The sequence below is a fragment of the Platichthys flesus genome, chromosome 7 (genome assembly GCF_949316205.1).
Source record: "Platichthys flesus chromosome 7, fPlaFle2.1, whole genome shotgun sequence".
In the NCBI taxonomy this organism is placed as follows: domain Eukaryota; kingdom Metazoa; phylum Chordata; class Actinopteri; order Pleuronectiformes; family Pleuronectidae; genus Platichthys; species Platichthys flesus.
In genome coordinates this window covers 7,398,496-7,411,295 of record NC_084951.1, presented here as the reverse complement: position 1 = coordinate 7,411,295, position 12,800 = coordinate 7,398,496, and the positions used below count along the sequence as shown (strand labels likewise).

Genomic DNA, 12,800 nt, shown 5'->3' with positions numbered 1-12,800 from the left:
TATGAGCATGAAAAAGAGAGGATATCATGCATGTGCATCTTTAAACAAAGTCAATATGTCCTGTTTTAAACTACTAAATTAAAATAAATGAGCCTGTGTCAAGGTTTCCTAATTTCTTATCTCTTTCTCAGATTGTTTCCAAGTTATACCTCGTGCCCACGCTGAAGAGAGGCTGCTCCAGGATCTGTTTGTACATTATAATAAGCTCTCCAGGCCTGTGGAAAACACTTCGGACACAGTGATGGTCCACTTTGGCCTTTCCATTGCCCAGCTTATTGATGTGGTGAGTAAAACTTTACCAGGCTGTTGAGTTTTACCTACATCGTAAACACACTATATCTTCTATAAAGCTTCATTAATAATATTAGTGCAGTGCCTGTCTATTTAGAATGTTCTGTTCTTTTGTCCTGTGTTAATGCTCCTGAGCTACCTGATAAACTTTGTGTTTATGTTACCTGGTTTATTTTCAATGAAGAGTTTACAGTCAATGTTTTTAATCAAATGAAACTTGATTATTTAACTGACTCATACATTGAGTGTCAGTTTTTTCAGAGGCTTGCTAGTTCACAATGTTTCCAAAAAAAGATTTGCAATTCAGTTGATATGAGCAGCAAAACTAAAACCGTGCGTTGACTATCTCTGGCAACTGGCAATAGAAAGTGATTCTATGAGTGTTGTTGCTATGAAGGAGATCAGCACCTGTGCTGTGTGTCTGTATCTCTGTCCGATATTAATAAAATAAAATGTATCAAATTATCTAAATGATCTGGCATCCAGCCCTGCTGTAGTTTATCTGTGGGCGTAGACATGCCCGTAGACTGAGGGCACGCTGTCCTGCCACCAATGACTGCTACAGAGTGCTGGTCATCTGTTAATTTAGAATGTATTAAAATACATTCTATAATATTTCATGTTCAATTTGCAACAAACTCTGCACTATAGGAGTTATGCATTCCAAATACAGACAGACAAAGAGATGCCATTTGTATTAGTAGGTTGATTATTATGTTGAATTGATACTTTATGTGCTAATGTGTTAATCAACTGAACGTTTCTGATATGCAACAGAATGAATATCATCCCAATAACCACCAGCTCAAAGCTATACCAGGCAAGAGAGATACATTTAGACACACACATCAATCATCAGCGGAAATGAAACCACAACAGAGGAGACTGAATCATTTTTCCCAAATTAAATTCAGTTGTCAAATATCCAAAAACTGACAATAAATATGCAAAGCTGTCTCCTAAAAAGCAAACCCGAAACAGCACGTCTCAACTTAATAACATCTTTATAGAGCCTCTGGACTTTTAAACATTTCATTTTACTCAAATTATGTCGCGGTTTTTCTGTTGACAGTAAAAAGTGTATAAAACTCTGGAACCACTCAACATTTTTCCGGGGCAGCTCTAAGACAGAATGTGTGTAGCTGGCGATGCTGCAGTGATAAAAAACCTGGATGCTCCAGGTTTTTCGACACACAGTTAGGTAACTGTGCTCGCTTCACTTGCCTCATACAGCGAAAGGCAGCTCTGGGTGAAGTTTAGTGTTTTCACTCTGTGTTAGATGTTGAATGTGGAATGTGGAAGAGCCGGAGATAATGGCTAGCCAGCAAAGCAACAGATACAGTGCAGGCAGGGTGTTTGTTTTTTTTTCATGGTGCACTGGTTTATATTGTTTTCCCGGTGTGTTTATACAGCTAATCTCTTTGTACAAATAGAGGACTCATATGTTGATTTGTTTTATAACTTATTCATGAGTCCAGGTGGCAGCAATGAAAAATTTGAAATTATGAAGTGCAAACAAGAGGATAAATGTCACAGTGATTTTCTGGTCTGTTTACATGAAATAAGGATGAGAAGAACCAGATGATGACAACAAATGTCTGGGTCAAGCAAGTATGTATTAAAGACTAAATGCATGCTAGAGATACAGTCCAATATAAAGCTGCAGTATGTGAACAATGATTAATGTTCTCCCACAGGAATGGAATGATTACAAACTGCGCTGGAACCCGGCGGAATACGAGAATGTCACCTCCATCCGTATCCCCTCGGAGATCATCTGGAGGCCAGACATTGTCCTCTACAACAAGTGAGTCTCGGCATCAGTAGCTTGAATGGGTTGTTTCCTTTCACAGTCACACCAAGTGGTTGCTGGGATCTTAAATGTAGTCGTTTTCAAGGCAAGAATACTCACACACAACAACTAATCCTCCGACTCTGATGATTTTATTCCAACAGATGGTATGACTGGTGGGAAAAAAGGGAAGATTCTGTTATTGTGCCAGACATCCTGGTCGGTGCCAATGTCCTAAAGTAATTTAGTTGAAATAAATGTGAATAAGGTCAGCCTTAATGGATCTTGTTACAAACAAAGCTTGGGACATGGTACAAAGTGATACAATAGGCAGGTAATTACAAGATGAAATGTAACTGGGTGTGTTTCAGAAGGATCCTCAGATAAAGTGCATGCAGTGTGAGTGCCTCAGGTTCATGTGTCTTTATTTCACTCTAAGTAAGGGAAATGAGTTAATATGAGAAACTGTATTACAAACAGGTAAAACAGAATTGGCTCAATACAACGCTCAGATTAACGCTTCATTGTTGAAACATAATTGTGCTTTCTCATGAGGAAATATCCATCTATATTAACAATCTATATTTGTAAAGCATATTTTATCCAGTGCATCAACGCTCAGAAAAACACAGTGGTGCCGTGTGAGCAAAGCTCTGTGGCACTGTTGCCTCTAATCCCAGTTTACCTGGGGTCTTTCTGCATGGAGTTTGCATGTTCTCAGTATGTGTGTGTATTTTTTCCAACACTTCTACTTTAGGACTTATGGTGTGATCCTCCCAACTAATACCTATAAGCAGGTTGTTTAAATTTTCGATTAGAAGGGAAGCCATAGGACTAATTCCGGCATGCAGATGTTCAGCAGAACAAATAAGGGCAAAACAGAATGAACTGTTGATCCAGCACAGGGTGATCGTTAGCTGTTCTCTAGGTGTATTGAATGAATTAAAGTTAATCACAACTAAGTAGATGGGGGGGTCAGATAATAAGCTGTAGAAGAAAGGCTCGGGTGTATAATGACTGAGTTGGAAGCACAACCGGGATCAATCAGATCTAATTGAGATACAGGAGGAAAGAGAGGTAAAGAGGCAGCTGTCACTCACTACTGACACTACTGATTCTTCTGTAGCACCAAAACAAATGCTATTTATTTTTATCATTTATTAAGGATTTTTGCAGCATCCAATCTTTTATGTGCCTGGTGTTAGGTATATATTACAGGAGTATAATCATTATACACGCAATAACAAATAATGTTTCGTTGAATAAATTGTCTTGATAATGCTGTCTAGACTCATCCGATATGATTATCAATATGGAATGGAATGGAATGATGGCTCAAGTAGACATTGCCATATGTTTGTTAAAGACTTATATAAAACTAAGTAAACCTAATCAAATGTTATGCATCATTTGTAATGTTTCAACTCAGTTTGTGCCAAACTGTGAAACTTACACCAAATTGCAGCTAATAAATCAACAAATCCTGCACTTTACCTCATTAGGGGTACTTTGTATTCATCTTCAACAACGTGAGTTACCCTGCAATTCCCACCCCTAATGTAGAGGGTGAATAAAAGAGGATTCAAATCTATGAATAATTCTCCATTATGTTCTATCATTAAACTAGATAATGAAAAAGAGTTTTGGCTTGTAGTCCCTTTAGGTCATTGGTTGTAATAAGAAATGAGTTTGCAACTCCAAACACTGACAATATATTACACGATTCAGTCAACAGTTGAACACAAAAGTTGGAAATTAATCTCCAATTACTAGCTTTATTTGGAAGTTTCAACCGAAAACAACTTATCTATCTCTGTGACAACTCAGCGAACTCCTGACAAATCTTAATTTTAATTGCTAGAAGAAATCCCCTGAATTAAATCCTTCTAGTGAAGGTAAAGATGTAAAGTACATGTGATGAATGTGTTTTTACCTCTCTCTTCCTTTTATGGGCTATTCTTCCTCTGCAGTGCGGACGGCGACTTTGCAGTGACCCACCTCACGAAAGCGCATCTGTTCCATGACGGTCGGATCAAGTGGATGCCACCAGCGATTTATAAGTCTTCATGCAGCATCGATGTTACTTTCTTTCCTTTCGACCAGCAAAGCTGCAAGATGAAGTTCGGCTCATGGACGTACGACCGCGCCAAGATCGATCTGATCAACATGGATAGCGATGTGGACCAGATGGACTACTGGGAGAGCGGCGAGTGGGTCATCATTAATGCAGTGGGCAAGTACAATACCAAAAAGTACGAGTGCTGCACGGAGATCTATGCAGACATCACTTACTATTTCATCATCCGGAGGCTTCCCCTGTTCTACACAATAAACCTCATCATCCCCTGTCTGCTCATCTCCTGTTTGACTGTGCTGGTGTTTTATTTGCCATCGCAATGTGGAGAGAAGATTACCTTGTGTATCTCAGTGTTACTGTCCCTCACAGTGTTCCTCCTGCTGATCACTGAGATTATACCGTCTACATCACTGGTGATTCCACTGATCGGTGAATACCTGCTGTTCACCATGGTTTTCGTCACGCTCTCCATCGTAATTACAGTCTTTGTGTTAAATGTACATCACCGCTCGCCACAAACCCATGGCATGCCTCAGTGGGTGCGGAGGGTGTTCCTGGACATGGTTCCTCGCGTCCTCTTCATGAAGCGTCCGCCGGGCACAGCGAAGCAGAACTGCAAGAAGCTTATCGAGATGATGCACCGTCCAACAACGGTATCTGCAACGGGCAACTCGCTGGCCTTTTGGACCGGGTTAGAGACAGGATTGAGACAAATGGGACAGATGGAGAATACAAAGCCGAAGACTCCACCCGAAAGTCCAAGCATCCTTGTGTGCTCCCCTTCTCCACATTCTTCTCCCCCTGAGGGCCATACCGAGGAGGATCACCCACTGAAGGGCAACATTTTCTGCCAGTCCATATCCAGCCAATATTCTGTTCTCTCAGACAAACAACTCCTACATGGACACAACTCCACAGGCTTGTCTTCTTCCCAGTTATCCTTGCCACCGTCTTTACCACTAGGCCCACTTCGCAGCCTATACAGGGGAGAACTGAATACACTGGCTCCAAACGGCCGCTCCGTCAGCGTAGAAGAAATGTGTAACCAACAGACGGAGCTTACTCAGCGAGCTGGCCATCACTGTCGCTCCTGCAGCTTCCAGTACTCCTGTCTGCCTGACGAAGGGTCAGGGGTCATCCGGTTCACGGGGCGGGTGAAGAAACAAGCCCCAACAGATCACCACAGATCCCAGACTCTCACAGCAGAGTTCACCAAGGATGCAAGCACCCAAGAGGACACCACAGTCCCAGCTATTTCCCCAGCTATGCAACGGGCCATAGAGGGAGTTCAGTACATCGCTGATCATCTCAGGGCTGAGGATGCAGACTTTTCAGTGAGTTGACAGAATTATTATTTCAGTAACCAGCAAAGCATTGGCAACTAAATAATAGATCTAACATTTAATGTTTCAAGTAAGTAGTGAAATAGTGAAATTCAATTCAATTTAATTTATTATAGCACCAAATCACAACTGACATTAGGAGCAGTTGAGTCAGATTTGAGAGAGAGAGAGAGAGAGAGAGAGAGAGAGAGAGAGAGAGAGAGAGAGAGCAATCCCTTCAGCACTTGAAATATATATATGTATATTTGGTCTATAATCACCCTTTATAACTGTAACTGTAACTGGATTGGAGAAACTCATGAGCAGGGTTACAGCGTCAACTCTTGTAGCAGTACAAATAACATTTAATTGAAATTAATTGAGTTTTATAGATTCTGTAGGTATCGAGGTCATAGCAATAATATAAATAAACAGGTATTTCAAATAATAAAAGAGCCTATTATTCTTAATTGTGGGGAAGAATTCTTCTTTAGTGCATTGCAACTTGTTTTACACTGATTTAGTGTTAGTTGCTGAGTCTCAAAATAAAATAAAAAGGTGTCTTTGTGGAATGGGAGGGGAGGATCACAAATATGTAAAATTATTCACAAAGCAGAGGTGGAAGTTATTGTAATCACTGACACCAGTAATTGTCAGTACTACAATGCACATCCTATCTGGAGCCAGATAAACGCCTCTCTCTGAAACAATGTGACCTCAGTAATTTGACCTTCAATTTTTTCATAAGCGAGACGAGCGAGGATTCACTGACATTTAGGAGATAGCTGCCTCATAATGAAAAAATAAGCCATTCAAGAGAAATCAATCAAGGGTAAAAAGTGACAGCTGGTCAAAAGACAGGTTGTATGGTGTGAAATACAAATGTCTCTTACTATTGTTTCTCCTCCCCTCCGCCAGGTGAAGGAGGACTGGAAGTATGTGGCCATGGTCATTGACAGGATATTCCTCTGGATGTTTGTACTGGTGTGCATACTGGGATCTGTGGGACTCTTTCTTCCTCCTTGGCTGGCCGGAATGATCTAGAAACTTGCCATCAAGGAAAAAGCCAATAACACTGACAGAAGGACATGTTGTCTTATATTCTAAAAAAAAAAAAGGAATTTGTCATTTATCATTTTCTTTTCTTTTTTTCTAAGGGAACTACGAGTCACATTCCTCCTTCTTGCCCTAGGTTATCAAAAGGTAACACATGGAGAAATGAGAAGAAATATCTATTGTTGATTCCAGTGGGTGATATAAATTCTTTATGAGGGCAAAAGGGCAACAGCGAAAATATATCTTTCTGTTTCCGTTTTGAAGTTGAGCTGCTCAAGCTGTCACTTTCGTGAAAAACAGTAAAGAATGGAGTATGACCTATTTACAACTGTGGATAATGTCACAGAAAGACAGAGGCATTGTGAGCTGTCAATAAAACGAATAAAAAATAGTTTGGGTTATATCTCAGTTTGACAAAGCTGCACTTTCACCAAATATTCCTAAAATTGTCTTTCTGTGCGACCTGATTTATCAGACCTCTGTGCTGGGAAGGATTTCTCTGAAAGACTTGTGTGTGAGTCTGTGGGTATTCAGATGCAACAGGTTTTTGCAATGTTCACTGCTTATGCAACGACATGTACAGCTCTTTTCTTTTTCTAATCAATACAGTAGAATGAACATATTTATTCAGAATTTCTTTCAGCATGTCTCTTTGTTACCACCACAGCAGTTTGATGTTATCAGGAAGGGATGTGCTGTCACTTTCTCCAGTCCTGCACAGCTCTTCCCTCAACCTTGGCTTCTCAAAAAATGCAAGGGCACATTTATCTCTTTCTGTTGCTTGATGAATGAATAGAATAGGAGTGGGAGGATGCATTTCAGTCATTGAAGTTAAAGTTGATAATTAGCGTAAATTTTATATATTTTTAAATATACATATAAATATGAATATAACTGGCAGACTGGACGGAGATAAAAATATTTATGACTTTATGAAAGACCTCTTAAATAAAACAAAAGAGAAACACAGACTGATAAAAACATGAAAGTGTTTATGGAAACTTTTAATTAAAACCAGCATTAGTGTTTATATACCCCAAACTGTGAAGACTTCGTGGGATTTTAAAATTGAATTGCTCAAAAACATTGTTAATAAAATCCCATTCTGGCAACTTTGATGCTGACATGACTTTTGAAGCTCTGCTTTATGGGTCTACTCAACATCAGCAAATGGCTAAATTATTAATGTAATTTCAGCTGAGTAACGATGAAACCATTAGTTCTCTATAGAAATGTTAAAACCATTAAGCAAAGGTTAATTGTGCTGCTAGATGGATGGATTGAAATAACTTAACAGGGGACTGTGTAATATGAAATGCTGTATATGAGGTTTATGTAAGGACACTGGTTTTGGTGGTGTGGCTGCAGGTCTGTCGGCTCACCACAAACACGGGATGGGTTGCCATACATTTTTTTACAAAGTAATTCACGGTCCTGATGAGTTTGAAGATTGGTTGTTATATTTTGTGCTGCTATTCATGGTCCCCAGGGGATGGATACTAGTGACTTTCCAGGAATCGTACATATGTATACTTACAGCTTGGTTTGCTTGTTTCTGGTGCCCATTTGTATATGAACACATGTAAAACACCTTGAAGAAACAATGACCTGAATTACTGAGAATCCTCCCGGGTACTAATGACTGTGTTAATCCCTTCGTTTTCATTAACAGTAGCCACTTACTGGTTTAAGAGACAATGTTTGAGTGGATTGACTTGGAATATTGTGCTGACGTTTGTGTTTCACTTTGCATTGTCAAAGCTTTACTTTGTCCAACATTAGTAACATAGCACCTGCAACACTATGAATTTCCCATGAGCCTCAGCTTTACTTTTAGTTTAGTGCCATGGCAAAAATGAGCCTGGAGATCATGAACATTGTAAACACACCTGCTAGACATCAGCATGATAGCTTTGTTATATGTTAACATGCTAATTTAGCATTGAGCTCGAAGCATTGTGCTGCCTTATAAAACCACAAGCATAGCTGCAGAGAACTTCCATAATGAAAACAGGAAAGATACAAATGGCTGTGGCTCTGGTATTGTAAGATCTCAAAACACATTTTCCACATATTGTACAATTATTAAGTTATAGCCAGAAGGGTTTTGATTATTTGTTAGAACAAAAACAAATTAAGAAAAGGGTTAAACAGTAATTATTAAAAATGTTATGTATTTTACAATGCATTACAACCCACGGCGCAGCTGGTTGTGCTGTTCATGCTAAAATATATTTTGAGTAATATTTTCAGAGTTTAAAATGTTCTTTTAAGCTGTTTAAAATTCCTTACATTTTACATATATATAGTCTTTGTCGTCTTGTATGCACATAAATTATTTCCTATTAAATTGTAATGTTCTACATTTTGGAATTTTTTATTTTGAACACTTATTTTAGACACTGGTCTTTTATACAATTTGAGTTTTTGTGCCAAATTCTGTGTCCTCAAAATAAGTTTTTTTCCCAATTATTCTGGTGTGAGAAGTCCACTAATGACATCCAGAGGAAAATGAGTAATAAGAAGACATTATGTATTTGAAGTATGTGCATGTGTTGTTGTCACAATGTAATTTTGTATCATTCTTGTTATGTGTTGGTCTATCTTTCTTGAGATAGTTCAAGTTAATTTATACTAAGCTCAAAATCTGTCCATATTTCTTGCTAAACTCATTAATCTAAACATAAAATGTAAAAAGCCTTGCTCAAACAACACTAACAATGCAGAGCAACTGCTTTGCTGTAACTGAGGATCTAAACTAACATTTAGTCATTTGGGTAGCCTCTCTGAATTTTTCATAAATCCACCGACAGCAGAACATATTAAATTACTGTTCACCAGCAAATCATCACCTCCTTCCTCCATAAATCTTCATCGTGCTGTTCCACTCCAGTAAATCCTCACATAGGATTGGGTTTAAAACCACGTAACGTTACACCTGAATGCCCAAAGTGATGACCTGAATTTTCACCTCTGCCACCTGCCTATTGTATTTCCACTGGCTCAGCAGAAGACCAACCATTGATCATTATGTAAAATCATAGTCAAGAGAAAATGGCATTTAGCAAAATATCAAAACACAGCACTTCATACAAGGTGAAATACCCTTAGTGCTATGCATTTATTCATTGATTTTAGCTTGTAATATGCAGAGAAAAAGGCCGGAAGATGGTCTGAAATACATATTAGGATGTTGGCTTTTCTAATGCGTCTCTGTCACTTGCACACACACACACACCTCAACTCTGCTCTAGAAGTTTTAATAAATAAAATACAAGTTTAGGTTAGCTTTTTGTCCTTAAACAGAGATTGATATGAATGGTTATTCATTTGTCCCTCTGTATTTCTCTGGCCACTTAATACTGCAGTATTTTGTCAATCGAATTCTGAAATGAAATGAGGTTGGTCAAACTAATTTCAATTAAATGATAAGACATACCTTTTTCGGCATAGACTCCATGTGCATCATTTTCGTATTATATTCTTGCACAATGGCAAATTACTAATGACATCAGATGGTAGCACTCCATTAAGTTCCTCAGTATTTGCTGCCTCAATAATACAATGGAAAATCCCATATGAATACACAAAGTTGTTCATTACAACTCCTGTAAATGTCATGTTAATTAATTTACCTCGATTAAAAAAAATCACCTTCATTGCTTACGTCAATTAGGTTATTGTCCCTGCAGATACATTCTCTAGGGCTTTACTAATTTATTCAGACAAGGAGAGGTATTTCAATTTAATAACTTCATCCAGCGTTTTGTCATGATCGACTCCTCAGTTGCCCTCGACCCATATCCCCTGTACACAGATATCCCCACAACTGACTTCCCCTAACTCTCCATGTCCTTAGGCTTTCCTTCCTGTTCTCACTCACCCAACTGCTGTGTTTCCCTGCCCCCGGCTATCATTGTAAGGACAGTGTATTGACTTCCATTCATTGTGGAAAGAGCAAACGTTATGTCGACCATAAACATGACCACATCATGCACCTTAACCTAATCACAATTCACATCTACTGAGTACGCAACCAGGACCTCAGAAATCATGTTTTGCCTCATCAGAACCAGGATTTGGTCCCATTGATGTCAACTTGTCTTGACAAGGTTTATCTTTATACTGGAAAAAGTCCTAAATAGGAAACAAAAAATGGGAATGCACGCACGCATGTTCCCAGTCCTTAGTTCAGTATATAAACCAGCACTTGGTGTTAAACTGAAAACATCAACCTCCACTCTTTAAATTGCATTATCACTAGAGTCCCATGCTCACCCACCCACACACAATTGTCTAGTTCCAATCACAAAACTGCAAGGCACACTGGAGAGATTTCCTGTGTATCAGGTTAACATTTTTATAAGAGAACAGAATCTGCATCCAACATTCAAGCCAACTGGGCAGAAAACATCCTCCGCCACGTTGATATTCTTCTAAACCACGAATACTCAGTGGCAATTCCAACATTACTGGCAGGGTATGTTGAAAGTGTGATCGCATGGTGGTCATTAGCTTTACCTCATGTCAGAGTGGATGGGGATGAATAAAACAGAGATAGTGATCCATGACTTAAAGGCATGGCATGCCACCATACTGCTCGTGATTGGTCATTCAAGTGTTCGCAAGCCCCAACATTCATATTTGACTCAAAATAAGGTCATTTGCATCTTGTTTTTAATCGTCCTCTAATATTTGTCTACAAGGTGCATTCACGAACCCTTGGATACACCATCGTGGCTATGGTCACTAGCTTAGCCACTTCCTTATTATGCTTTAAACCTGGTGTAAGTTACCTAGTTTCAAGTCAAATATGAATGTCTGAGCTTGCGGTCACTTGGATGACACCACACAAGCATTATGGAGGCATGTTGTGTTTTTTTCTTTTGTTTTATTATGTCTGAAGTAGTCACCATTGACTTCAATTGTAGTGGATTCTACTGCAACAAAGTTTACCCCTTGAACTCCAAAAGTGTTTTAGGGACTCACACACACACTTCACCCACTCCTACAATGGTTTAGTGGTGTGTAGATAATGAGTAATTACAATTTTTCAGTGAACTATCCCTTTAAAACTAATGTGGGCCAGGCTGTATGTTGGGGAGGCCAATGGCCCCTTCCGTACTTCTGGCACCTTGGGTTTGACCAAAACAATCACTTTGATCTAAACTAAACAACTGAAACGATTGATATTTAACACAAATTTAACAAAATCTAAATGTTTATATTCTTCCCGCTAGCAGCCTTGCTTTACCGGCAGAAATATCTGTTGACCAGTCTAACTCTTGAGTATCTCAACGACTAGATGATTTTGCACAGACCAGCACCACTCGATTACCACATATCCAGCTAGCCAGCCCGCCTGCCCACTTATTGTGAGGGCTGCTTTTGTTAAAACTGTTCAATGTTTTTGTTTACAGCAGAGCATGAAAGATAAAAACATGTAAAGACTCCTTTAACTTTCTGATGGCACCTTTATATAACGTGAAAGTAGTAAAATACATCACAATTCTCTCAACCGTTACAAATTGCAGTGTGTATATCGGTTAGGATATACACTCGTAACACAGAGAACCAGGTAAACACTGGAAGAAATCTTACCCTCTCACCACATTCAGAGGCCAGTCCCTGAAGCCTGGCTGATCCTAGTGCAACAGTGTGAATTTCTAAGCGAGACAAGTCACAGTGGCCTTCTAATTAATTTGGCTATCACACCACCTTAATCACATAATCCAGGGTCTGATTAAGTCCCAGTAAGCAGCAAAAACTCTGAATACATACATGTGACAGATGTCTGCAGGAGCGTGCACACACCTGCACCTGAACACATTTACCAATCTGCTGTCGGCTGGGCAGCGATATCCTCAGAGACCCGAGGCTTATAAACGTGGTAAAGCGTGCACCAGCACCCCGAGGAATCCCATTAAATCAACACACATACTGCATTTCGCCATCTAAAAGTGCTGCCACTCAAACAGATGGAAGCACAAGCAGGGTTTTTTCCCTCAGGTTACAAGGTGGAGGGTGTCCGAGTCCTGCATGCGTGTGGGGCTGCCCTCTGGTCTACCAGTCCATCCTCAGACTCCATTGATGGCATACAAAGTGCACTGTATCTCCCCGCTGCAGTTATTGCTTTAAGAAAAGGTATTTACTACCATCTCCCCCTTAGGGGCACTGTGACATGCTGATGGTCACAAGTTTTTAAGTGGTTTCTTGTGGTTTCAGCTTCTACATAGTTTTTTTTTGCTGGCCTGTTTCTTTT

General features: G+C 39.4%; 1 protein-coding gene across 2 annotated transcripts; it reads left to right on the top strand.

The window, feature by feature from the left end:
- The first annotated feature begins 226 nt into the window (after positions 1-226).
- On the top strand, positions 227-8,906 carry LOC133957421 (neuronal acetylcholine receptor subunit alpha-4-like). Of its 2 annotated transcripts, XM_062392983.1 has the most exons (6): positions 227-283; positions 1,858-1,902; positions 1,989-2,098; positions 4,054-4,851; positions 5,386-5,494; positions 6,401-8,906. In XM_062392983.1, exons 1-6 carry the CDS (start codon positions 242-244, stop codon positions 6,524-6,526), a joined length of 1,230 nt encoding a protein of 409 aa, XP_062248967.1. In that variant the 5' UTR covers positions 227-241; the 3' UTR covers positions 6,527-8,906. The 2 variants fall into 2 exon arrangements, with proteins under 2 accessions (XP_062248967.1, XP_062248966.1); XM_062392982.1 differs by having other exon boundaries at positions 4,054-5,494.
- The last annotated feature ends 3,894 nt before the right edge of the window (positions 8,907-12,800 follow it).

Excerpts from the sequence above, each read along its gene's own strand:
- LOC133957421 (XM_062392982.1), top strand. The coding sequence starts at position 242 with ATGGTCCACTTTGGCCTTTCCATTGCCCAGCTTATTGATGTG. Across the intron at positions 2,099-4,053 it reads GACATTGTCCTCTACAACAA|TGCGGACGGCGACTTTGCAG; the intron begins GTGAGTCTCGGC and ends CTTCCTCTGCAG. Across the intron at positions 5,495-6,400 it reads CTGAGGATGCAGACTTTTCA|GTGAAGGAGGACTGGAAGTA; the intron begins GTGAGTTGACAG and ends CCCCTCCGCCAG.